This window comes from Myotis davidii, unplaced genomic scaffold (assembly GCF_000327345.1).
Source record: "Myotis davidii unplaced genomic scaffold, ASM32734v1 scaffold38, whole genome shotgun sequence".
Taxonomy (NCBI): domain Eukaryota; kingdom Metazoa; phylum Chordata; class Mammalia; order Chiroptera; family Vespertilionidae; genus Myotis; species Myotis davidii.
In genome coordinates this window covers 7,264,575-7,288,278 of record NW_006291383.1, presented here as the reverse complement: position 1 = coordinate 7,288,278, position 23,704 = coordinate 7,264,575, and the positions used below count along the sequence as shown (strand labels likewise).

General features: G+C 42.1%; 1 protein-coding gene across 1 annotated transcript; it reads right to left on the bottom strand.

Annotated features, from left to right (window-relative positions):
• Nucleotides 1-4,122: 4,122 nt before the first annotated feature.
• EIF2S2 (eukaryotic translation initiation factor 2 subunit beta) lies at nt 4,123-23,680 on the bottom strand. Its single transcript, XM_006764585.2, has 9 exons — nt 23,427-23,680; nt 18,565-18,742; nt 16,931-17,034; nt 12,369-12,504; nt 11,619-11,719; nt 10,866-11,014; nt 9,464-9,520; nt 6,283-6,368; nt 4,123-5,653 (listed from the first exon to the last, which is right to left on the bottom strand). Exons 1-9 carry the CDS (start codon nt 23,439-23,441, stop codon nt 5,478-5,480), a joined length of 1,002 nt encoding a protein of 333 aa, XP_006764648.1. The 5' UTR covers nt 23,442-23,680; the 3' UTR covers nt 4,123-5,477.
• Between the last annotated feature and the right edge of the window lie 24 nt (nt 23,681-23,704).

Genomic DNA, 23,704 nt, shown 5'->3' with positions numbered 1-23,704 from the left:
GGTTAAGCCCAAATTCCTCAATTTGAAGAGCTTCAAAAATACGGCCATAATTTGTTTTTAATCTATCTTAGGTCTCATTTCACTTGCTGCTTCAAAATATTAGTAGCTGCTAGAGTACTTCTTGAGGATTTAGAGCAGTTTTTAGACTATTAGGAAATAGTAACATGGCAGTTTAGTTTTTTTATATTGACAGGAGTTGAAATGTGGGTATGTGTTGAGTATTAGCCAACCCTCGCCGGGTCATAGAGACCACAGAAATACAGGAGCATGGCCAAAGCTTCTGAGCCAGTTATCCTGGGTTTGAATCACAGTTGGGACATTAACTTTGAGTAAGTCGTAAGTCCTTCACCTATAGCCACATTCTTCATGATAAAATTATTCCATAGTGACAGTAAACCATTTCCTGAATATCTGCTGTGTAAAAGGCACTTTTTACACCTATTTAATCTCCACAACCACCTTTAAGTGGATGTAGTGTGAACTTTTGGTTACAAGTTATAGAAACTGAACTCAACCTCCTTAGGAAGAAGTTTAGTTTCACAAATTGAAAAGTCCAGGGCATGAGCGGGTGGAAAGGGAATCCCCAAAAGAGAAATATGAGTGGAAAAAGGGAGGCTTGGGCTGACAGAAATAATGTCTTCATTGTGTAGATGCCCATTTTATAGATTTTATAATGTAAAATCTAGTTTTAAGCATGGCCCCATTGACAAGTAGTGTCTATATCAGCCGTGGGCAAACTACGGCCAGCGGACCGGATCCAGCCCGTTTGAAATGAATAAAACTAAAAAAAAAAAAAAAAAGACCATACCCTTTTATGTAATGATGTTTACTTTGAATTTTTATTAGTTCACACAAACACTCCATCCATGCTTTTGTTCCCGCCCTCCGGTTCAGTTTAAGAACCCATTGTGGCCCTCGAATCAAAAAGTTTGCCCACCCCTGTTCTATATCCTCTCCCTTTCATCTGGACGGTGACTGATCGATACAGTGATGGTAATGCTATCCCAGTCTCCTAGCAGTATGCACCTAGCAGTGTGTCTCGGGACCCAGCCACCATGCTATGAAGCCCAGGTCACATGGAGAGAGAGGCCGTCAGACATTAGTGAGGAAGCCTTTGAGATGACTCCAGCCCAGCCACTGTCTGACTGAAAACTGAGTAAGAACTGCCTCCCAGCCCTAGCTGGTTTGGCTCAGCGGATAGAGGGCCAGCTTGCGGCCCAGAGGGTCCCGGGTTCGATTCTGGTCAAGGCCACATACCTTAGACCTGGGGATGGGGGGAGAGTATGTGTGTGCGGGAGGCAACCAATCTATGTGTTTCTTTCACATCAGTGTTTCTGTCTTTCCCTCTCTCTTCTACTCTCCCTAAAAATTAATGGAAAAATATCCTCGGGTGAGGATTAATAAAATATATATAAAAAAAGAACTGATCTGAAACCGGTTTGGCTCAGTGGATAGAGCGTCGGCCTGCGGACTGAGGGGTCCCGGGTTCGATTCCAGTCAAGGGCATGTGCTTGGGTTGCGGGCACATCCCCAGTGGGGGATGTGCAGGGGGCAGCTGATCGATGTTTCTCTCATCGATGTTTCTGGCTCTCTGTCTCTCTCGCTTCCTCTCTGTGAAAGTTCAATAAAATATATTAAAAAAAAAAAAAAAAAAAAGAACTGAGATCTCCCAGACCCCAGTCAAAGCCTAGCACCACAGGGATAATTTAATTGTTGTTGTTGTAAGCCACTAAGTTTTGGAGTGATTTGTCACTTATCAATAGAACAGAGACACAAAGAGGTTATAGCTTGCTTGCTCTACTTGAGGGGGATTTGGTTCAGAGTACAGACTATTGAACTGAGTTCCTATTTAGTTGTGTGACCTTAGGCAAGTAACTTAAGCTCTCTGAACTTCATCTTCATTTGAAAAAGAACACATCCTTGCCCTAGCCAGTTTGGCTTACTGGATAGAGCATTGGACTGTGGCCAAAGGGTTCTGGGTTCAATTCCAGTCAAGGGCACATACTTGCAAGCTCCTCGCCCGCCCGAGCTCTGGTCAGGGTGCATGCAGGAGGCAACCAATTGATGTGTTTCTCTGTCTTTCCCTCTTCCACTCTCTCTAAAAGATCAGTAGAAAAATATCCTTGGGTGAGGATTAACAAAAAACAAAAAGAACGCATCCTTGTATAACAATACTTAATGAGAATACTTATCTTTACCTAATCAAATTCAGGTAGTTTTTCTCTTAAAAAATAACCATACTCTCCTACTTACTTTATCCTCACCTTGTCCCCAAATGTATTTCAGGCAACTTAAAAAGAGAGAGGCAATACAATATTTAAAATGAGGCAAAGGAAGAGGTAATCATAGGCCTTTTGTTGGTGTTCCGATGTCTGTCATTGCAGTTAAGCAGTGTGTTGATCTGGTCTAGGCCCGTGGGACAAATCCAGCTGGCCCTCCTGCCTGTGTGGATGGACACCTCTTTTCTCTGACTGGTGAGTGGGCTCCTGGTCCACACATACCCCTCCCTGCACCTCCGCCTCAGTGCACTTCCACAAAGGTGCAGCAGCTGGGTCTTTGGGCAAGTGCGTGGGTGTGGCTTTTTCAGATTCACAGAACAGAAACTGATAGGGTTACCCTTTCTCACTTTCTGACCTGGACCCCATTTCTTCCCCACCCTCCAGTCTCTTTTAACAATAAGGCTCCTTCTTGCTGTCCAGTGTGGCTCAGAGCATCAACCTATGTATGATCCAGATCATGGTTCGATTCCTGATTAGGGCACATGCCCAGTTGCAGGCTTGATCCCCCATAAGGGGTGTGCAGGAGGCAGCCGATCAGTGATTCTCTATTACCATTAACTAGTGGCCTGGTGCACGAAATTTGTGCACAATAAATGGGAATTAGAGGAAATATTTTAATATTGCTATTTGCCCTTTTTCTAGAATAGAAATGTCAGAGATAAAAGAAAATTAGTATAATGTATATGAAAATCTTCCTCCTGTCAGAGTCTGGGGTGTGCCACGGGACCCCGAATCAAGTTCCCCCCACCCACACACACCTCGAAATCGCGCAAGACCCAGACCCAGCCGGCCCCACCCCCATTGGATGAGATCCAGTCCTGGCCAGCCCCACGCCCATCAAGCCCTGCTGGGCAGCGGGGGGGGGGGGAACCCCCGTCAAGCACCACTAGGCATGGGGCGCAGCCTCAGGTCCCCCGTCAAGCCCCGCTGTGGGGGTGGAGGGGCACAGCCTCAGGTCCCTGCTGATCTCTCGTTATGGGAACCCTGCCTCTGCTGTGGGCACAGCCATCCTGTGATGGTGTGATGGCTAATTTGCATATTACCACTTTATTATATAGGATGTTTCTATCTCCCTCTCTGAAACAATAAAAAACATGTATTTTTAAGAACACCACCATCAATGTGACAAAGCTCCAAGGACTATGCCTCTACTGTAATCCTTGGGAGAATTTGAAGTCTTTATTGGCAAGGATGGCAAGGTTTATTAGGATTATTGTGACACAACCTATGAGAATACAGGATATAATCAATGGCAGAGGGGGACTCACTGCAGACTTTTGTTCATCTTCTCAATTAAAAAAGGAACACCAAGGCCCAACTTCTAAAAACATATTATAAAATCTAAAATATGAGACCTTTATATCGCCAGGACAAAAGATGTGGATAAGGGAGGCCAGGTTACAGCTGTGGTCAGCAAACTGCGGCTCATGAGCCACATGCGGCTCTTTGGCCCCGAGTGTGGCTCTTCCACAAAATACCGACTTTTGCGCACGGGCCATGAAGTTTCAATCGCATTTTGTGGAAGAGCCACTCAAGGGACCAAAGAGCCGCATGTGGCTTGCCAGCTGCAGTTTGCCGACCACTGACTCACACCATGGTAGCACTTCGTCCAGGCTGTCCAGCCCAGCATTTTTTATGCACAACACTTAGTTGGGGGAACTGGACTATCTTAAAGGGTCAGGATCAGTTCAGAGATGAATCTGTTTTGAGAGTGAAATTAAAGATGCACTGAAATTTTCAACATAACTATGCCAACCTATCACCAAACTGTAAAGTCCCATGTCTTCCCCTGAGGGGTCCCACTAAATGAAAACATATACACACAAAAGTAATAGAGCGCTAATTACACAAGAGGCACTGATCCTTGCTTTATTCACTCAGTAACATCCAACATTGGGAATTGTGTGGGCAGATACAAAAGGAAGATGGCATTATAAACAGCAGTTGAGTTCATCAGGGCAGTGGCCACAGCTCAGCCAGTTTGAAGGAATGCTCTGCTCCTTCCAACACTTTATGGCCAAAGTGTTTTATTATAACACTTGGCTTGTACTTTAAAATTAAGGGTCACAGTGATTAAAAACAACCATGGTCAAGACATTCAGGGCCAAGTGACTGGCTGCTTCTGAGCTGCTTAGGATTAGTCTTGCACCAAGAAAGTAGGAGCAACATTATGCCCTCATCCTTGGCAAGTGCGTGCAAGGCAACCACAGCAGACACATAAGATGATCTTTCCCTCATGCTCAATGGAGAAATACCCTTTTAGCCAAATCCTCAGAAGGCAGAACTGGAGGCACCAGAAGCACCACACACAGGCAGCATCACCTCTTTCAAAAGATACTTTAATACAGAAAATAGAAAAGCATTTGTGGTGGGTCTTTTCAAACCTGGAACACAAGTTGTGGAAGAAAAAGAAAAACTTCCTCTAGTATCATGGTTTAGACTGTTTTTTTTTGTACTGCACACACCATATCTCTTATGAGACACACTTCACAGCCATTTCTAAGATTCTCTTGGTGGCCAATAAGAAAATTCAAAGGAGGGAGGGTACCTAGCACCTTGTATTCCCTCATGGTGACAGCTAGAGAACTTGGCAGTGAGGTAGTAGCAACAATCCTCACATAATGAAATGAATTCCTATCTATGTAGTCATTCCTGGACACTAAAAATAGGCTGTCCTCCCAAATCTCATGCTCCAACCACCCTCTCGTGGGATGCTGTGTCTACTTTATGCATCTCAGAAGAAGCTGAGAGGAAAACGGCTGCCCAGCTGAAGTCACTGCCAGTGTCCAGTTTTTAGGATAAAGATGCAGAAACCTCACCAGATCCCAGGCCCAAACTGTTCTGCTGAATTCATTAAGCACAATTTTTTTAGAAAACTGAAGGACAAACCAAATTGAAAGAATCACTGTTATAATAACTTTAATTTCTCTTGCATTTTACAGAAGTCTGTGAACGATTTTTAAAAAGCACCACCTTACCCCATCTTGTTTCTCTGACAGTTGTTAATGTGGGCAATGATTATGTCAACAGCTTGAGCATCGGCATCTTGCAAGGATTTCAGACCAACCAGCCACACACCAAAGAGCTTGGCAGCTTTTCTATCTTGTTTTTTAATACAATGGTATATCCACTCTGATGGTAAACCTGTCCAGCCAAATTTCCACAACACACTTTGCCAAATCAGTGGTGATCAGCAAATTAGTTAGCTTTGGCACGGAGCTGTGCTCGCTTGCCCGTGACAGCCTGGAAGCCGGTTTTGATGCTGGCAACAGAGCATCGAGAATGACAAGTTTCACACTGTAAGAAATAGAGTCGGGTGTCCTTTTGCAGGATTGTGTCAGGTGATCGGCATGTGTGACAGGTGACATATTCCTCTGCAGGAAAAGCAACATACAGAATTAACTGGTGGCCTCTGGTTTCTTTCCTCTAAAAACACTTCTACACTGAACTCCACAAGCCCAGGGTGGCACCCAGACCAAGGAGCTTAGCTCAACTTATTTGTAAGTTTATCCCTAAACTATTCCAGGGTAAGAAAACAAAAGCCGTCTGCTGCAATGCTTCAGGTACTAAACCATGGGTTGAAAAAAAATACTCCAAATGTCCAAGGAAGCAGGAACGCTTGCCAGATGCCTACTCGTGGTTTTCCTGCAGGAGAGCCACTAAGAAAGACCTTACAGTGTTCCTAGGTAGGTGGGAAGAGACCTATCAATTTTAAGTGATGAAGGAGATAAATGCAGATCAGGCCTTGAACGCAGACGGGTTTCTCTGGGTTGGCCTTCAGCCTGGAACCAACCAGCAGCCTTGATTGGCTGGGCCTTCTCCCTGCACCCCCAATCAGTGGCCAAGAGCCACCTCCCTGCTCCCTTCCCCATCACTATCATTTTACCTCATCCTTTAAGGCCAGCCTTTCCAGCTCCATTACAAACCAATGACTCTCCCCAAAATAATACAACCTGATGAGAACATTTCAGAGTGATGTACTGAGATTAAATCATGCACTTACTGATATATCTTCTCAAAACATTTTCTATCTGTTTCTGTTGGAATCTTCCTTTGATTACAAGTTGGTTATTACCATCTATAGAACCACTATGAAAGAAAACAAATATCTCCATTATTGCTTTTTCCTATAGGGAACCAAATGCCAGGATCTTTACATTCAATGAATTTAGAATATATTCCATGGCATAAGTTAAATTCTAGAAGTAGTACTATACTACCTGGTTTCTCAAAAATTGTTTTTAATTAAGTAGTTGGTACCAGATGAAATATCTACATTTCTTAACACTTAATCCAATTTCAATCAATTAAGTCTTCAGCAACAAATCAAATTTATAATTGATTTTAAGTCTAAACACAAATTGATTCCTTAACTGTGTGATGGCTCATTCATCCAACAAGGTAAAACACTTTTACTGAATGCATACCATGTTCAAAGTAAGACCTATCTTTAAAAATTCTAAGCACTAAATACATATTTTGATTATCATATATAGTTGATGAAAATATTCTAAAACCAATTGTGGTAAGAGTTCAATTAATTATGTTAACATTGAATTGTACATTTTTATTTTTTAATATATTTTTGTTGATTTCAGAGAGGGAGAGAAACATCAATGATGAAAGAGAATCCTCAATCAACTGCCTCCTGCACACCTCCTACTGTGGGGATTGATTGCAACCACAACCAGGGCATATGCCCTGACCCGGAAGAGAACCCTGACCCCCCAATTCATAGCTCAATGCTCTACCACTGAGCCACACCAACTGGGTTGAATTGTACATTTAAATGTGTGAAATATATCTCTATAAAACTGTTAACCCCTCTACCCCTCAAGTACGGTTGAAGTCACAGGCCATATATTGTCAATGGTACTTAGAAAAGTTTTGAGCCCGGCTGATGTGGCTCAGTGGTTGACCGTAGACCCATGAACTAGTCATGGTTCAATTCCCGGTCGGGGCACATGCCTGGGTTTCAGGCTCAATCCCCTGTGGGGGGTGTGCAGGAGACAGCAGATCAATGATTCTTATCATTGATGTTTCTAGCTCTCCCTTTCCTCTCTCTGAAATAAAAAAATATGTATTTTTTTTAAAAGAAACTTTTTCAAAAGAAGCAGATGACAAGCACTTTGAGAGAGAAAGCTCTAGGCTAGACATTTGTTAAAAATTACAAATCACAAAGTGAAACAACAAAATTCAGCCAGGTCGTGCTAAATTTCAACATTCCACTATAAAAATCACTTTGCACCCTGGCCAGTGTGGCTCAGTTGGTTGAGCGTCGTCCCGTGCACAGAGAGGTCACCAGTTGATTCCTGGTCAAGGCACATGGCAGGGTTACAGGCTCCATCGCCAGTGGGGGGCATGCAGGAGGCAGCTGATCAGTATTTCACTCTCATTGATGTTTCTTTCCCCTCACCTCCCTTCCTCTCTAAAAATCAATAAAAAGATTTTTAAAAAATGACTTTTACAGGAATCTCTCTTGTGATTCTCCTTTAACTATAAAGGTTTACTATTATCCCCCATGGACTGGGACCCTTAATCTCCAGGCTATGGTGAATTCTAATACTTGATGTAGGGAATGTTTTTTCATTCACTGTCAAAAGAAATTGACTTTTTTCAACCCTATATTAAGTCCACTGACCTTAAGTTCACTGGTTCTCAACTTGTTATAATTTATCCCACTTCTTAAAAAATTATTCTGAGAAGTAGGGAAAATACTGCTAACTTTTACTCCTTCATTAATTTATGCAAGTTAAAAATAAGCGATGATCTCTCCCCATTTTGGGGGGGGGCAACCAACATTTTTGGTGGCCTTAAAAAAAAAGCAACGACTATAATTTACATTTAAAACATAATTCTTTTACAGCAGAACCTACGTATCTACCACTAGTCAAGTAAATTACTCCATAAACCCACAGCAAGTGTAGCCAATCCCAGCAGAGTTTCAAGAAAAGGAAGAGAGCAGAACACGTGAGTTATCTCTATACTGCCAGCAAGGCACAGGATTAAGTCTTTTAACCCCTTCCCCAACAATTTTTTTGTTAAAAACGTTTCTTTTTCAGACTAATTTTTTTATTTTGGTTCTATATAGTATTTTTGATGCTGGTTATGAAAACAGTTTGTAACTCGTCTTCCTATAAACCATATTTTTTTTACCATATTTTCTTAGTATACTCGTCTACAACTGAAAAAGAACATTTTGTGAAAACGAGTATACACGTTTCTGCCGGGGAAGGGGTTAAAAGAGCTCAAGCTCCCGAGAAACAGGCAGATCTGAGTCTGCATTGTTGACTGTGCCGTTAAGTAGTTATATGACCAACTACAACTTCACTAAAATGGTTTCTAAATCTTTAAGACAGCTAATATTAGTTTCCACTAACAGTTCATGCAGCTGTTTTAAGACTGAAATGGTACCCAAGATGCTCAATATGTGTTATTCATCATTATTATGCCCTGAATCTACTTTTAAAGGGACAATTAGCTTCCTAGCACTTAAAGGTCAATTCAAATGGGATCTTGGCCCCCCTGAATGGGGATGGACTGGCTTGGTGACTTCAACAGGTGAGCTCTTAAGGAAGTAACTAACTATGGATCCCTGTTTCAACATTTCTCCTGTGCCACTCATCAATTTGTAAGCTGTATTTCATCAATAGCCTATTAACAATTTAGAAATAATACTGACCTAAGAAAATAATTTCCTTTGAAATCTAATATTTGCTCCATAAAGATCTAAGAATCCAGTTAATGACAGGAAACTCTAAACACAGCAGTGCCATGATTCTCATTTTGGTATGCCAACAGGCCTGTTTAGATGAGTCACTGTTAATTCTGTTCTCTATTTCCAGGCAGCCAAGCTCTCCCACTGAAATGAGTTGACTTCCCTCTTTCAGTGGCCCAGAAGTTCCTCTGATAATCAGGTGAATTTTTTTTTTTATCCTGTTTTGTTTTTTAGTTTATTTGCGAGAAGAGAGAGTTGGATCCATTGCCTCCTATACGCACCCCAACCAAACTTGTAACCTTTTGGACGACGATGCTCTAACCAACCAAGTCACCTGGCCAGGGCAGTGAATTTTTTTTTCTAAGTGTGTTACATATCCTTTTCAGATTAAGAAAAGCTCTTAGGAGATGTCCAGTAATTCTGTATGTAACTATATATACATATGTATGCAAATATAGTTTCTTACCTTGTACCCAATTCAGCCAATAAAAATGCGAGGAGATGTTTGGGCTGACGATGTAATCTAAAAAGAAAGTAGAATATATAAACTATCCTCCATGGAAAACTAACCAAACTTCTAAAAACCAACTTGTTCACTGTTTCAATTTGTGACTACTCTGCTATTAGGTGAACTTCAGTGCACAGTTCATGAAACTCTGAAATAAAAGATATGTAATACATTTTAAAGACCATAAAATAATATTGCAAGTTATTTATAAATACTGTACATACCTATGAGTAAATGTCTAGAAACATGGACAGAAAAGGTAAACAACTTTAGAAAGTAACATCTTTTTCTGGGAAGGAAGATGAAAGAGATACAAAAAATGGCTTTAATTATAACTGTAAAACGCTCTTTTGAAGAGTAAAAAGATATGAAGTAACTGTGTCAAAAGGTCAAATACACCAAACCTAGGCAATAGGATACTTGGCTATTCTTTATGCTAATCCCTATATACTTCCTGTTTGAAAATTTTCATTTAAAAAAAAAAGGGGGAACAGCCCAGCCCATGTGGCTCAGTGGTTGAGCGTCAACCTATGAACCAGGAAGTCACGATTCAATTCCCAGTCAGGGCACATGCCTGGGTTGTGGGCTCAATCCCCAGTAGGGGGCATGCAGGAAGCAGCCAGCTGATCAATGATTCTCTCATCATTGATGATTCTATTTCTCTCTCCCATCCTCTGAAATCAATAAAAATATTAAAACACACACACACACACACACACAAAAACAAGTGGTTATCTCTGGGTGATGGAATTTTTAGTGATTATTTTCTTTTTTGTTTACTATTATTTACCGTTTTATCTGCAACAAGCAGGTATCACTTATGAAATTGAAGAACAATCAGTAAATAAGGTCAGTTGCCCTAAGGAACCAGCCAAAAATGGTGTAGCTGAGGCACTAAGAAGAGCCAGGCCCAGACAGTGAGTGACCTGGTGGTGAGAGGCATGGAATGTGATGGTAATTAAAAAAGCTGTGTCTTGACAATGACCACCCGAGGAAGAGGCACAACAAATTTAGCTGTTTTCCTGAGCTCACTTGCTTGGCAAAGCCACCCCAGCCTTAAAAGCTTTTCTACCTTCCCTGGGTCGGCCAAGCTCCTGTCTGAGGAATACATGTAGCCTCCACACTCTTCACTCCATCTGGATCCATTCTCATGCATCAGCATGAGTTGGCATCTCTCACCTCTGGATGTCTGATAATACAAGCCCTGAGACCTGTAAGTAACAAAGAACTGATATATTTGAACTCTGACTTTCCTCAACCCAACTTTCTACCTGCAATGACGTCCTCAATAAGGACCTTTAACATAAACATCACTGAAAATTTGGTATTTGGAATGGAGATTCTCCATTAATGAACTTACAGTTTACAGATATCTGTAAAGTTGACAAAAGAAGTTTTCTTGGTTCCTACTCGGACGACCTGTGGAGGTTTCATGACAAATTTCCTTTTCTCTCCAGCAACCATATCTGGATTCTTTTCCCTCATGATGTTGAACACTCGATTCAGTAGCTATAGAGATAAAGTGGTATTCATGTACATTCTTATTAATAGCAGTATACTGGAATCTTTGCTCTACCTTTAAGCAAACTTCACTTTTTATTAAATACACACATCACTCTATGTTCTGGGAGCTGCTTGAGAGCAGGACTCAAGTCTCAACCAGGATCTGGTCCATTATGAATGCTCAGCAATTCCTTGTTTGAAGTTAATGAACGAATAAACCCCTTCTAACTCTGCTGTTTCTATGGGAAAGTATATGATATAATCAGAATAAGATTCAGGAAAGCCCAAATAAGCAAACTCCATGCTATCCTGACCCCAAACTAGCCAATTCCTCTCTCCACTGCTCCCCGCTCCCATTCCAGGGGCTCTATCTCCATGTCCTAAGTTCACAGATTCAGATGGGAACCGTGAGTACTATAATGACTGCCACACCGACTGTCCCGTATGAGGGCAGCAGGCAATGCTGTGCACTGGCTATGTGACCTCTCTGAGTCTGCTTCACTAACAATTTGGAGTTCAATGGCCCTACCAATTCAGGGAGCATTTACCTTGCTTTTCTCTGAGTTCTAGTGACTAGCTTAGCGCCTTTCCGTAACAGAATCTGTCTTACCTCCTCATACGTGTAGTCTCTTTCTGAGCCTGCCCAAGCAGGGCCTGTCTGGTTACTGAATGAGATACCATCATCTTTTTTGCTGTCTTCATCTTCTAAAGCTACAGATAACAAAGACTAAGAATGAGGGGTAGAGGCAGATCTAGAGAAATGAAAGTATCAAAGACATTTGTCTTCCCTCCCAGAACTACATTCACCACAGCCTCAAGCATAAAGGCATTAAGTTTCACAAATAACCTCTCATTCCTTAAAAACAGGGACTTTCATAAACAACCCTTAATAGAGATCTCTCTAATTAAGAATTTGTGATAACACAGACACACCTAACTGTTTCTTGATTTAACAAACACAAGATAAAATAATGCACTGGGATAATTAGAAAAAACATCCAACTGTTTAGGCACTTAAGAAACATTCACATCCATAAAAACCCATCTGCTAACTAAAGTTCTTTAAAAAACCCATGGCACTTAGAAACTAATAAAACAGCACTTTTTAACCAAATGAAAATTTTGTAACATTTAAAATCCAGTTATGTAATTTTCCCAATCACCTGAAGCTGCATGATTTAGTAAAATTTTAACTGTCAAATTCTACCCCCATGAAATCTTTAACTGTCATCAAGTCAGATATTGTTTTCCTTTTAGCTTCCATAATCAAGTGGAAATAAGGGTCAAGAAAAAATAAAAGAGGAGCCCACCTATCAAAAAGATTAGGCCAAAGACCCAAGTAACGAGCACCCAGTATTACCTTCGTCTTTCTCTAGAATTTCATCCTCATCTGGGAATTTGACATTTTTCTTTTTCTTCTTTTTATTGCCAAGCATAATGTCAAGGTCATCCTCTGGTTCAGCTGGTTCTTGAACATCACTTTCAATCTTAAGATCCTAAGAAATTAAGATATAAATTTCAACATTTTGATTCCAGGACTTAAAAAAAAAATGACATGGGCTGACATCCTTTTAGAGGAAAAAAAATTTAGTATTCAAAACTAAAGTTACATATAAGAAATGTCTCTCATAGGTGAGCCAAAGTGGCTCAGCAAGTCCCTGTCATTTACACTGGAAATTTGAGACAGTTCTGTGGGATCTTTTCCTTTCTTTTTATTCACCAGCCTTGGGATCTTAAAAAAGTATTATCTATGTTTCCAAACCAGGCCACTGTCAGAATCACCTGGTAAATGTTTGTAAGATTCTTAAATCTTTTAACTGACAATCTTTAGCAGGAACAAGGGTCAGGAGTATTTTAAAGAAGTTTCTAAGTATTCTGATATAATCAGTGGGAGGAGGATTTTTTTCCTACTGACACCAAATACATGGTGTTTTTCCACACCAATTCTTCCTCTCCAACTAACTGAGTGACCTATAATTCTTTTAACTCTGAAATTACCTGTAGTTACAGTCTCCACAGGTTTAAGGGCTCAGTCCCACAAGACTGTCCTCACTTCGGGGGCCAGTCACGACTGATTAAATCATTGACCGCTGGTGAGTGAATTCAATTTCCAATCCCCTTCTTCAGGAGAGGGTTAGAAGGGGGAGGGTGGGTGGGTGTATACGAATTCCAGTCATCTAATCATGGCTTAATCTTTCTGATGACCAGCTCCTATACTGAAGCTATTCAGGAGTTCCCAGCCACCAGTCATCTCAAATTGACACTTTTACCATTCCAGGGATTGCAAGGGTTTTAGGAGCTGTGCCAGGAACCAAAGACAAAGACTAAATATTTTTTATTATACTACAGTCAGTCTTGCTACCAGGATGCGAAAAGGTATTTGGGCATCATTTCAATAGATGACATCATTGAAGGGAAAGGCAGAACCCATGGAGAATTAGGATCACATGAATGGAGACAAGGTAAAGGTTGATCCCAAGATTAGTTGCTATAGTCATAGATGAAAATAGGATATATCACAGCCCAGAAATTAGTCATAAACCCCCAAGAAGTACCAGTCTCAGTCTCCGATCTCTCCCTCCTTTCATGAGCTTATCCAGCTCCCTGCCCTGAAATCTGCTGTCAACATTACCTATCAATATCTATTTTTGTATTTTTGTGTGCTTACAACTGAACTAGTCTCACAATGGCTGTAGTAATTTCAGAAATCTCATCAGCAGAAAAATTTAAATAGCTGGGAGTAAATGAAGCTCAGCTCTAAGATCCCATATCCAGCTGTGTGGTCTTAGTGGCATATTTGGCCATGAAAGACCAATCAATTCATGTGTATTAGCTGGATAATCTATATAATAAAGAGCCAGGGTCATAACCACCGATTTTGACCCAAGGCTCAACCAGACTGGAAGTCAGTGCTGGGTCGCTAAGGCACTGACTGCCTAGGGGGCTGTGGATCAGGTTCGGAGAGAGGCCTACAGAGAGAGGCAGGGTCTGATCCATAGTCTCTGTGGCAGCCACTGATCAGAACTTGCCACTCTTTCTCTCTCAGCCTGGCCAACACTCGTGCCTCCATTTCTCTCTAGGCCTCCATGGGGCTGCTGATCAGCTCCACCTTTCTGATCAGGCCCCGTTGATATGCCCAGAGACAAGCAGGGAAGGGCAGTTGGGGGCAATCAGGCCAACAGGGGACAGCTGTTAGGGACAAGATCAGGCTGGCAGGGGAGGGCAATTAGGGGGGATCAGGCAGGCAGGCAGAGGCAGTTAGGAGGGATCAGGCAGGCAGGCAGGTGAGTGGTTAGGAGCCAGTGGTCCCAGATTGTGAGAGGGGTGTCCAACCGACCACCAGCAGTCAGACATTCCCCGAGGGGTCCCCAGTTGGAGTGGGTGCAGGCTGGGCTGAGGGAACCCCTGCTCCGTGCATGAATTTCGTGCACAGGGCCTCTAGTACACAAATAAAAAACCAGCTATTAACCCAGTCTCTAAGATGACAGTCAATAAATGAGAAACTCAGATATGCCAAATATAAATTAGCACATACCAGCCAGCTTTCTAGTCCTATACTATTATTTATTTTATCCCAGTAAGATCGACTTCCAAGCCGAGGCTAAGTTAGTCCTAGTGAAAGGAAGTGAATAGCAGTATTTTTCAAGATTTTTCAAAAGCCCTGTGATGGTCTGAAAATTCAGATGGGAGAGCAACCCAAGATCTTAAAAACACATCACCTTCACCCTAACCGGTTTGGCTCAGTGGACAGAGCATTGGCCTGTGGACTCAAGGGTCCCAGGTTTGATTCCGGTCAAGGGCATGTACCTTGGCTGCAGGCACATCCCCAATAGGAGGTGTGCAGGAGGCAGCTGATCGATGTTTCTAACTCTCTATCCCTCTCCCTTCCTCTCTGTAAAAAATCAATAAAATATATTAAAAAACACATCACCTTCAAGTCAATGTCCATGCACTGCCTGATAAAGATATTGGTAATAACCTCTTATGTTATGACTTCAATAACAGGAAAAAAGTATTCAAGCACTTAATAAGAGGAGATAGAGCTTATATAAGGAAATCTACAGGACAAAAGCTACTAACTAGAGGAATCAACCAAGAAAACCTTGTTAACCAAGATTTTCTCTGATATTTCTCTGATGTGTCACTTTTGTTACCCAGGATATTTAAACCTCACTTGTTCAGTATAATTTGAGCATCTCTCTTTCTCAATTTCCTTGCAATAGTAGGAAGAGAAGAGAATCCCCAAACAGGGAGAAAATAAGATAAACCCAGGTAAAATAGTCTTGTTTTAAATTATCCTGAAAATGGGAAAAATATCTTACTTATTTCAGTACCTTAGCAATTAGTACACAATGTCTGACAACTCAATGCACTCACCAATACACATTTGAATTAACCAAGTCGTGGAAACTGTGACACTATTTCCAAAACTCAATAAAATACTATACAGTATACATTTCCTGCTATATTTGGGATACACCTTGTTTACTTAAGTTTCAGTAAATAAACTATTTACCAAAGAAACGTTTGGGTAGAGGACACAAAATGGGATCCTTTTTATTTTTTTAAATATATATTTTATTGATTCTTTACAGAGAGGAAGGGAGAGGGATAGAGAGTTAGAAACATCGATCAGCTGCCTCCTGCACACTCCCCACTGGGGATGTGCCCACAACTAAGGTATATGCCCTTGACCGGACTCAAACCTGGGACCCTTCAGTCCGCAGGCCGTCGCTCTATCCACTGAGCCCAATTGGCTAGGGCAAAATGGGATCCTTAAGAACAGACTTTCAGCTCATCCCTCCATCCATCCTATTCACCTCACTACCCACCCATGTATCTACTTATTCTAAGATATTTATATTGGAAATCGATCTAGTATTAAGAGAACCTACAAGATCAGGGAACTCCATAAAAACAGCTTGAGTGCTCTGGTTCTCCTACAGGCCATAAGATCATCAGACACAACCACCACAGGTTGGTGCTCAGAGGTACATATACATTCTTTGCAGCTAAGGTGACACATAAATGTGTGTATCTTCAACATGCCACTAAAGTTTAACAGAGGAAACTAAGAGAGTATTTGCTTCACAGCTTTCTCACTTATTGAAATACTAGAGGCCTGGTGCATGAAATTCGTGCACAGGTAGGTTCCTTAGACCTGGTTGGCGATCAGGGCAGATCAGGGCCTTCCGGCTGCCAGCCGGGGCCTTCCTTTGTTCTGCGCCACCCCCTGGTGGTCAGCACACATCATAGCAAGTGATGAAACTCCCAGTCGAATTCCCGAGGGGACACTGTGCATATTAGCCTTTTATATATATAGCTCTCTTACTCAGCCAATCACAATCTAGTTAATGACAAGGGGCATCTATAGGAACTGCCCCTGGTGATCAGTGCACTCCCACAGCGGGAGCACTGCTCATGACTGACGGCAGCCAATCACAATCTAGTTAATGACAAGGGGCATCTATAGGAACTGCCCCTGGTGATCAGTGCACTCCCACAGCGGGAGCACTGCTCAGCTGACTGACGGGTACCAGACACAGGGCTCACTTCTGGCTGCCACAGCCCGGTGACCAGAGCAGAGCGGCAGCGAGTCTACCAAGCAGCGGTGGCTGCGTTTTGGCCCAATCCCTGCAGGCCACACCGAGGGACCCCACCAGTGCACGAATCTGCACACTGGGCCTCTAGTTTTGTAATCATTTTACAGCCCCACAATAAAATATGTAAAACCTAAATTTACATTCCTTTTCATTATAATCCCTTCAAAGTACCTTAATCAGACATGATGACCTTAACAGTGTGATTAAGTACTTAACAAAAGCAAAGCTAGTAAGAGATGAAACAAAGAAGAAGAAACATCAGCCATTGAGCAACCTTTCAAGAGGTCAAATTTTACCTTCAATAAGAAAGCAATACTACCTTTACACCTTCTTCCGCCTCATCAATATCAAATATCTTTTTTGTTTTTTTCTTCTTTTTCTTTTGATTAAAGAAGTTCAAGTCATCTAGATCGTCAGAGGCATCTAAAAAGACATAATTAAGATTATTAATTAACAACAAACAGAAGGCAAAGCATCCAATTATGAGTTAAACCAACATTTCAGCTAGTAATTAGGAAAAACCTCATTAGAAAGCCATATTGAGAACATTTATGAATCTAATTATATCATGCCTCACTGTTCCCAATACAAAGTCAGGGTTTTAACACAATTTCCAAGGCCTTCCAGTTTTCTCTCTTCACTTCTGCTTACATCTCATCTCCCATCCTATATAATGAGAGGGATATGCTAATTAGCCCAGATATGCTAATTAGTCATGGCCAGTATGCAAATTGACAATCACTCCAACACACAAGATGGCCGCCCCCATGTGGCCACAAGATGGCTGGCAGAGGAGGGCATGGCTTCCTGCCTGGTGGGATTGGGCCTAAAGGAGCAGTTGGACATCCCTCGAGGGATGTCCCAGATTGGAGAGGATGCAGGCTGGGCTGAGGGACACATAACCCTCCCCCATGCACGAATTTAGTGCACCAGGCCTCTAGTATCATAATATCTGGTTCCAGCCCAAATGAAGTACTTCCACTTTAGCAATGCCTGTGGTCTCTCACCTCCAACCCTTGCTATGGACCCTCCCACATAGCTCTTACAGGATCTTGTTAGAGTTTTTCCACCAAGAAGCCCTTTCTAAGCCTATCTATCCCTTTCAACCAATTGGGTGCCAAGGTGCTTCAATAGTATCTTATGTCATTCCAAAGGAGGTACTTACTGGTTTGCTTATCTATCTCCCTCACAGATATTATCACATTCATCAAATGAGGCTACAACATGAATAAAATGAATTTTATCTACCATTACTTAGTAATATTGGGTTATGTTCAATAAATTTTCCATTTGTTCTACACTAGAAATATTTTAGGATTCCTCTGCTACAAAGTTTTCAAGGAGCCATTTATGAATTCATTTTGTCTTATTGCAAGAATGACTTACTTTCCAAGTCTGTTTTAATCATATACAAGATGCTTAGCACATGATAGAAGTTCACTGAATGTCAGTTCTATCTACAGCAGTGTCTTATATTCAACAGACATGTTTACTGAATCACTTATTTCTAATAATTAAATAGTATCTTTCTCAAAGCTCAAAAGTTAATAACTAATGCTGGTGTCTAAACTGAAACACTTCTTAAATAATTTTAATTTCTTCTGTGTTTTCAGACTTGCTAAGACACAAAACTACCTATCTTGGTCTTATTTCTTTCTGCCTACACTCAAATACAATCACCATTAAAATACAAAAAGAGACCTGACAGGTTAGACTGGAAAATCAGTCTTGGAATGGCAAGGTGTAGCCACTTGTGGATTCAGTAGGAATTTTCTTGGAACGAATCTACCAGAAATATGGCAAGGTCCAGTGCCCACAGACTGTTGATGGCCTCAACTTTCACTGGAATAAGCTTATCAAACTGAGGGGTCAATGTATGCACAGAATCCAAAACACAATGGAAGAGAAACAGGCCTTTCAGCAAGAGAGTCCTCTCTCACATCTACCACTCACCTTTTTTCCTATTGTCCTCCTCATCAGCCTCTACATCTTTGTCCTCAGTGGGCTCTGGCTCCACTTCTTTTGTTTCTGAGGGTTGAGTTTCTTCGGTCTGGGCATCCCCTTCCTCATCTAACATAAAAGGCTTCTTCTTCTTCTTTTTCTTCTTGCTCATAGTAGGATCAAAAATCATCTGTTTAAAAGACAATAAAAAAGGGACCAAGTGATTGTTTTCACACTCCAACTATGCTGTATTCTCAAAAGACATATGCTGAAAAGTAAGAGTATTTCCCTCTGGCGCAACGTGTTTCTCAGTGGTCAGAGCATCGGCCCAGGCACTGAAAGGTCACGGGTTTGATTTGCAGTCAGGATGCATGCGGGAGGCAACCAAGTGATGTGCCTCTCTCACATCGATGTTTCTCTCTCCATCCATCCATTCCACTCTCTAAAAAACAATGGGAAAATATCATTGGGTGAGGAATAACAACAACAAAAAAGTAAGAGTATTTGCTGCACTCAAGTACCAAAAAAAAAAAAGAATTACAAACAAGGCCACCCAACTCTCCTTATACTATTAAACATGGAATGATAGTGGAGGGGGGTGTTCCTTAAACTTGTGCACTGCCTTCCAATTTGTAAATTACCACAAGATACAGGAACTTCTCTTATAGTTTCATGAGCAAATGTGGAGACTTTATGATGAATTAATCATGGAATATAGGGAAGGGACCTTAGTAATAACCTTTGCTATACCCCTAACTTTGTGGATGAGAAAACCAATACCTAGGTAGATTATACATGTTTATTTAAGGTTGGTAACCTGGGGTTACTACACCAGAAGACTTGACTTATAAAAAAATTTTTTTAAATATTATCCTTAAGTTCAGAAAAACCTTTAAGGAAATCCACTAGCAACCCTTCACATAGCAAATCTATATCTGAGTAAGAGAAACTTCTATATAACCTTTTACTCTGCTTTTTGTTGCTGAACATTAAAAGTTTTCTTGGGTTATTTTTATCTGATGTCCATTAGAGAATAAGCGAAACATTAATTTATACCTTGTTGTAGACTGCACTGATCACTTGGGGAAAAAATACAGATAAAGTATTTTAGACATAACAGTTTAAACAACATATAGGGTAGACTCCTGTACAGTGGAAAGAGAGAGGTCACTGAAGTCAAACAGAATTGGATTCAAATATCAAGTATTTTTTTCTCTAAGCTCCTCACCAATTTTTGTCCAAATTCTATCAAGCTTAAATTTAGCATTTTTCCCAACAAACTGCTATGACAGTACAGTGAAGTGTCTGGTGCCCAACTGACTAAATTCAAGTTCTGACTCTGGCTATTACTTATATTACCCCAGGTAAGTTCTTGCCTTCTCCATGCCCGATCGAGCATCAAATCCGCAACCCAGGTACATGGCATTGACCAGGATTTGAACCTGTGACCCTTCGGTGCACCGGCTGACACTCTAACCATGGAACCACACCAGCCAGGGCTTAAATTTCTTTATGTCCTAAGTACATTAAGGAAACTGAGCTACACTGAAACCAAACTGTGGTCTATAATAAAGTAGGGTTGGTCTAGTCCTCACTCGATAGAGAAGGATCTGCAAGATATTGTGGAAACTGATATAGCCTCATCTCAGTTATCCTCTCCTATCTTAAGGACCTAACTGTATAAATGAGTAATTCTGAAATGCAGTCAGTCTGAATAACTTAATTTGGCAAACTTAAAGAACCAGGAGGAAGGAGTTCCCCACTGCTAACCTACTAAGCCACAGGTCACCCTACATGGAATGCCCAAGGAGGTAGCTACAGTTCATACGCACTCCTGAGATAAGGACATTTGGCAAAAGGACAGAGAACTCCAGGTACTATAAGTATGGTTGTCTGGCAGGGCTTACAATTCATTTATTGCTTTTTTTCCCAAGTAGCAACTACCCTGGAATAATAATTACATTTATTATTACTCAGCATGACAGACCAAAGATGGGAGGGGTCCTGAAATCAAAAGAGGACAGCCTCACAAGTGCCTTATCCTCTGAAAAACATTCATGTTTAACCTACAGGTTAACAGTTTATTTGTAGCCTTGTAAAGGGTATGAAACATGCAGGAATTATACATTGAAATAATTAATATCTCTCTTAATTACTGACTCTGGATACTTAAGACACACTCATCCCCTCATTTTATTCACACCACCTCTCAGAGTTAAAAATAAGGAAACCAGGGATCCAAAAGCAGTGCCCAAAGGAGACCTCCCCCAAACCACAAGGCCATGTGGGTCTTGACTGAAAAACAAAAAGTTGCTTTTTATAACTTAAAAGCAATTTAAGACTGTTGTTATCTCTAGGTGATATGATTCTAGATTTTGATTTCTCTTAGTATTCTTCTGCGTTCTGTACACTTAGTACAACACACAAAACTTCTTTAGCTTAAAGCTTCTTTTGTAAACTACCTTACTGTGTTGTATAAAACCCACTGTTCTGACACTTAGTGAACAGGATCTAGTAATAAGCAATCTTAACTATTGACAGCACTTTTAAAAAAATTGGTCTGGAAAATAATGAATGCCTACAGATTAGAGGATTTTTCCTTACAGGCATCACCCGTATTTCTCAAATACTGCTTTTTAAAGGTCTTGGTTCCACTAGGTTAAAAAGGCTATGTTGTGGTGAATTCTGGCTTAATTATCAGGTATAAAAAGAAATGTGTACAGCCCTGGCCGGGTTGCTCAGTTGGTTAGAGGATCATTCCTATGAGCCAAGATTGTGGATTCGATCCCCTGGTCAGGGCACATACAAGAATCAACCAATGAATGCATAGATAAGTGGGACAACAAACTGATGTTTCTCTCTCTTCCCTCCTTTCTCTAAAATAAAAAAGAACTGTGTACAGCTTACTTTCATTGTTTCCATGCAGAAATTTTTGCTTGTCTGTAAAGTAGTCACAAATTAAGGCTTGGCCTAAGAATACTTTTCTAGTCAATAATACTGGAGAAACCAGAACCTTCACATCCCTCCAGAGTGGAAGTCAAAGGCTGGTTTTAGTCCCATTAACTTGCTATGTGATCTTGGGCAAGTTCTATAAAATGAAGTTGGACTGGTAGGCCTAAAAAGTGCCAAGCTACTTATTATTTTATGGGCTTCCAAAAGTTATCTACTGGAATGCTGGTTCTGCCATATTCCACTTCCTTCAAAACCTGATCCCACTGCTAAAACTGAATCCTCCGGTACCACAAATCTCTCTGTTGATGGCTTTCTATCTCCTGTAGAAACTAGTTGATCTCTCTTACCTCCCCTGTATCACTTGTGAGCACTTTACCATCGAAACCACACAAAAAGCACCCCACAGTACTTTGTACTACATAAGTGCTTTATTTTTAAAGGTTATGAAAACCTTAGAAAATATGTAGAAAAAACAAACGTGAAACATTGCCACTCTCAGAACTTTTGAAATGCAGTAGCCCAGAGCAATGTCTACCATGACCTCCAAGCAAGGACCATCTACTACCTTCAGACTCTCAGTTTCTCCTAAGAGAGCAAGAGCCTCCCTCCCGGTAATCTAGATGTAGGCAATATTACCGAGATCTGGAATTCTACTACTGGCTCTGCCACTTACTCTCTGATCATGGGCATGATACCACACTCAAAGCCTCAGTTTTCTCATCCATAAAATGGGGCTAACAGTAATACTTATCTTACAGGATTACTGTGGAAGTCAAATGAGGGATTGGAGTCCCCTCCAGAATAAATCCAAAATTCCTTAATTTGGTCTTCAAACCTCTCCATGAACTGGCCACTAACCACATTTCAAGGGATTGACGCTAACCAAATCAGAGGAGAGTCTACTTTCCGTGAGCCCTCTTACTTGCCGCCTTAACCCCCCGCTCACCCTAAGATCAGCCTTTCCATCACAAGAGGAAATGCTAAGGGTCGTTCAAGGGCTACCTCCGAAGCCAGCGCTCCAAAAAGCCTCGGATTTTTCCTCTTCCTTCTCTCCAAGGCCCTCTGGACCAAGCACTCGAATGTTGACAGAAATGAATTACAAAGTCAAGAGCCCTTTATTGTGGTGGGTAGAGCTGGCCGGGAAGCGGTAGGTCTCCCTCCAGGGTTAACGAATACCTACTGACAACACCTAAAATCCAATTTCATTTTAAGCCGTTTGATTTCACTTGAACCGGGATAGATTTGGCCAGAAGGGATTTGAGGAAATTTGCTGAGGTACAAGCACGAGGGTAGAAAAAGGCCCGGCCAGCTTCGCAGCCCGGACTTCCCGCTCTCGTCGCTGTGAACTCCGTGAAGGAAAACTCAGGGACTCCACCTCAAAACTTTCCAAAGTTACGCACTTTTTGAGGCTGAAGCATCTTCACCTCTCATCCTATCTCCCCGACCCTCTGGACTTCTTAAGAAATAGTGCTCGAGATGAGAACGGCGGATACCGACCAGGAAAAGCCAGCCTGCAAAAGTTTTCAACGAGGGCGCTCCACCGGAGCTCAGGGAGACTCCCCTCGCCACCCCCGGCGAGGAGTGTAAGAGCCGCAGTGTCAAATCGAGAGGAATGCAGGGGTCGCCAGCCCCAATCTCGTTCAGTTGGGACATTAACCGGCATTCAAGCCCCATTCTAGGTGGGCGACTCAATATACCCTCCATTCCGGAAAAGCCGGCTTCCGCACCGCCGCCCTGAGGAGAGCGGGACGCAGCTAAGCCCGCGGCTCCGGAGTTCTCTCTGGCTCTACTGCTCCGGGCCGCCTAGGCCCGGCTGTCCCACATGGCGGCCGGCGCTAGGCCGCAGACCCGGTCTCCCACACGGGGATGGGTTCGGCTCCCCGCCTCAGTCCCCAGCCCTAACGCCAGGGTTAGGCCCTCACCTCGTCTCCGGACATGGCTGCGGCTCGAGTAGGATCCGCACGGACGAGAAGTCGGACAGGTTAGCCCCAGGCCTCAGCCGCGGTAGAGATCTCACCAACACCTCTCCCACAACCGCACTAAGCTCTTGCATCAGCGAAAGGGACGATACCCCGCCCTCGACTCCCAAGCGTTGAAAATGCGCCTGCGCAGAGCCCGTCACGGCGCAGGCGCGCGGAGGAGCTGTCCTAACGCGCTGTCTGGCGCGAGATACGCGGCGACGCCGCATCTCGAGGCACGC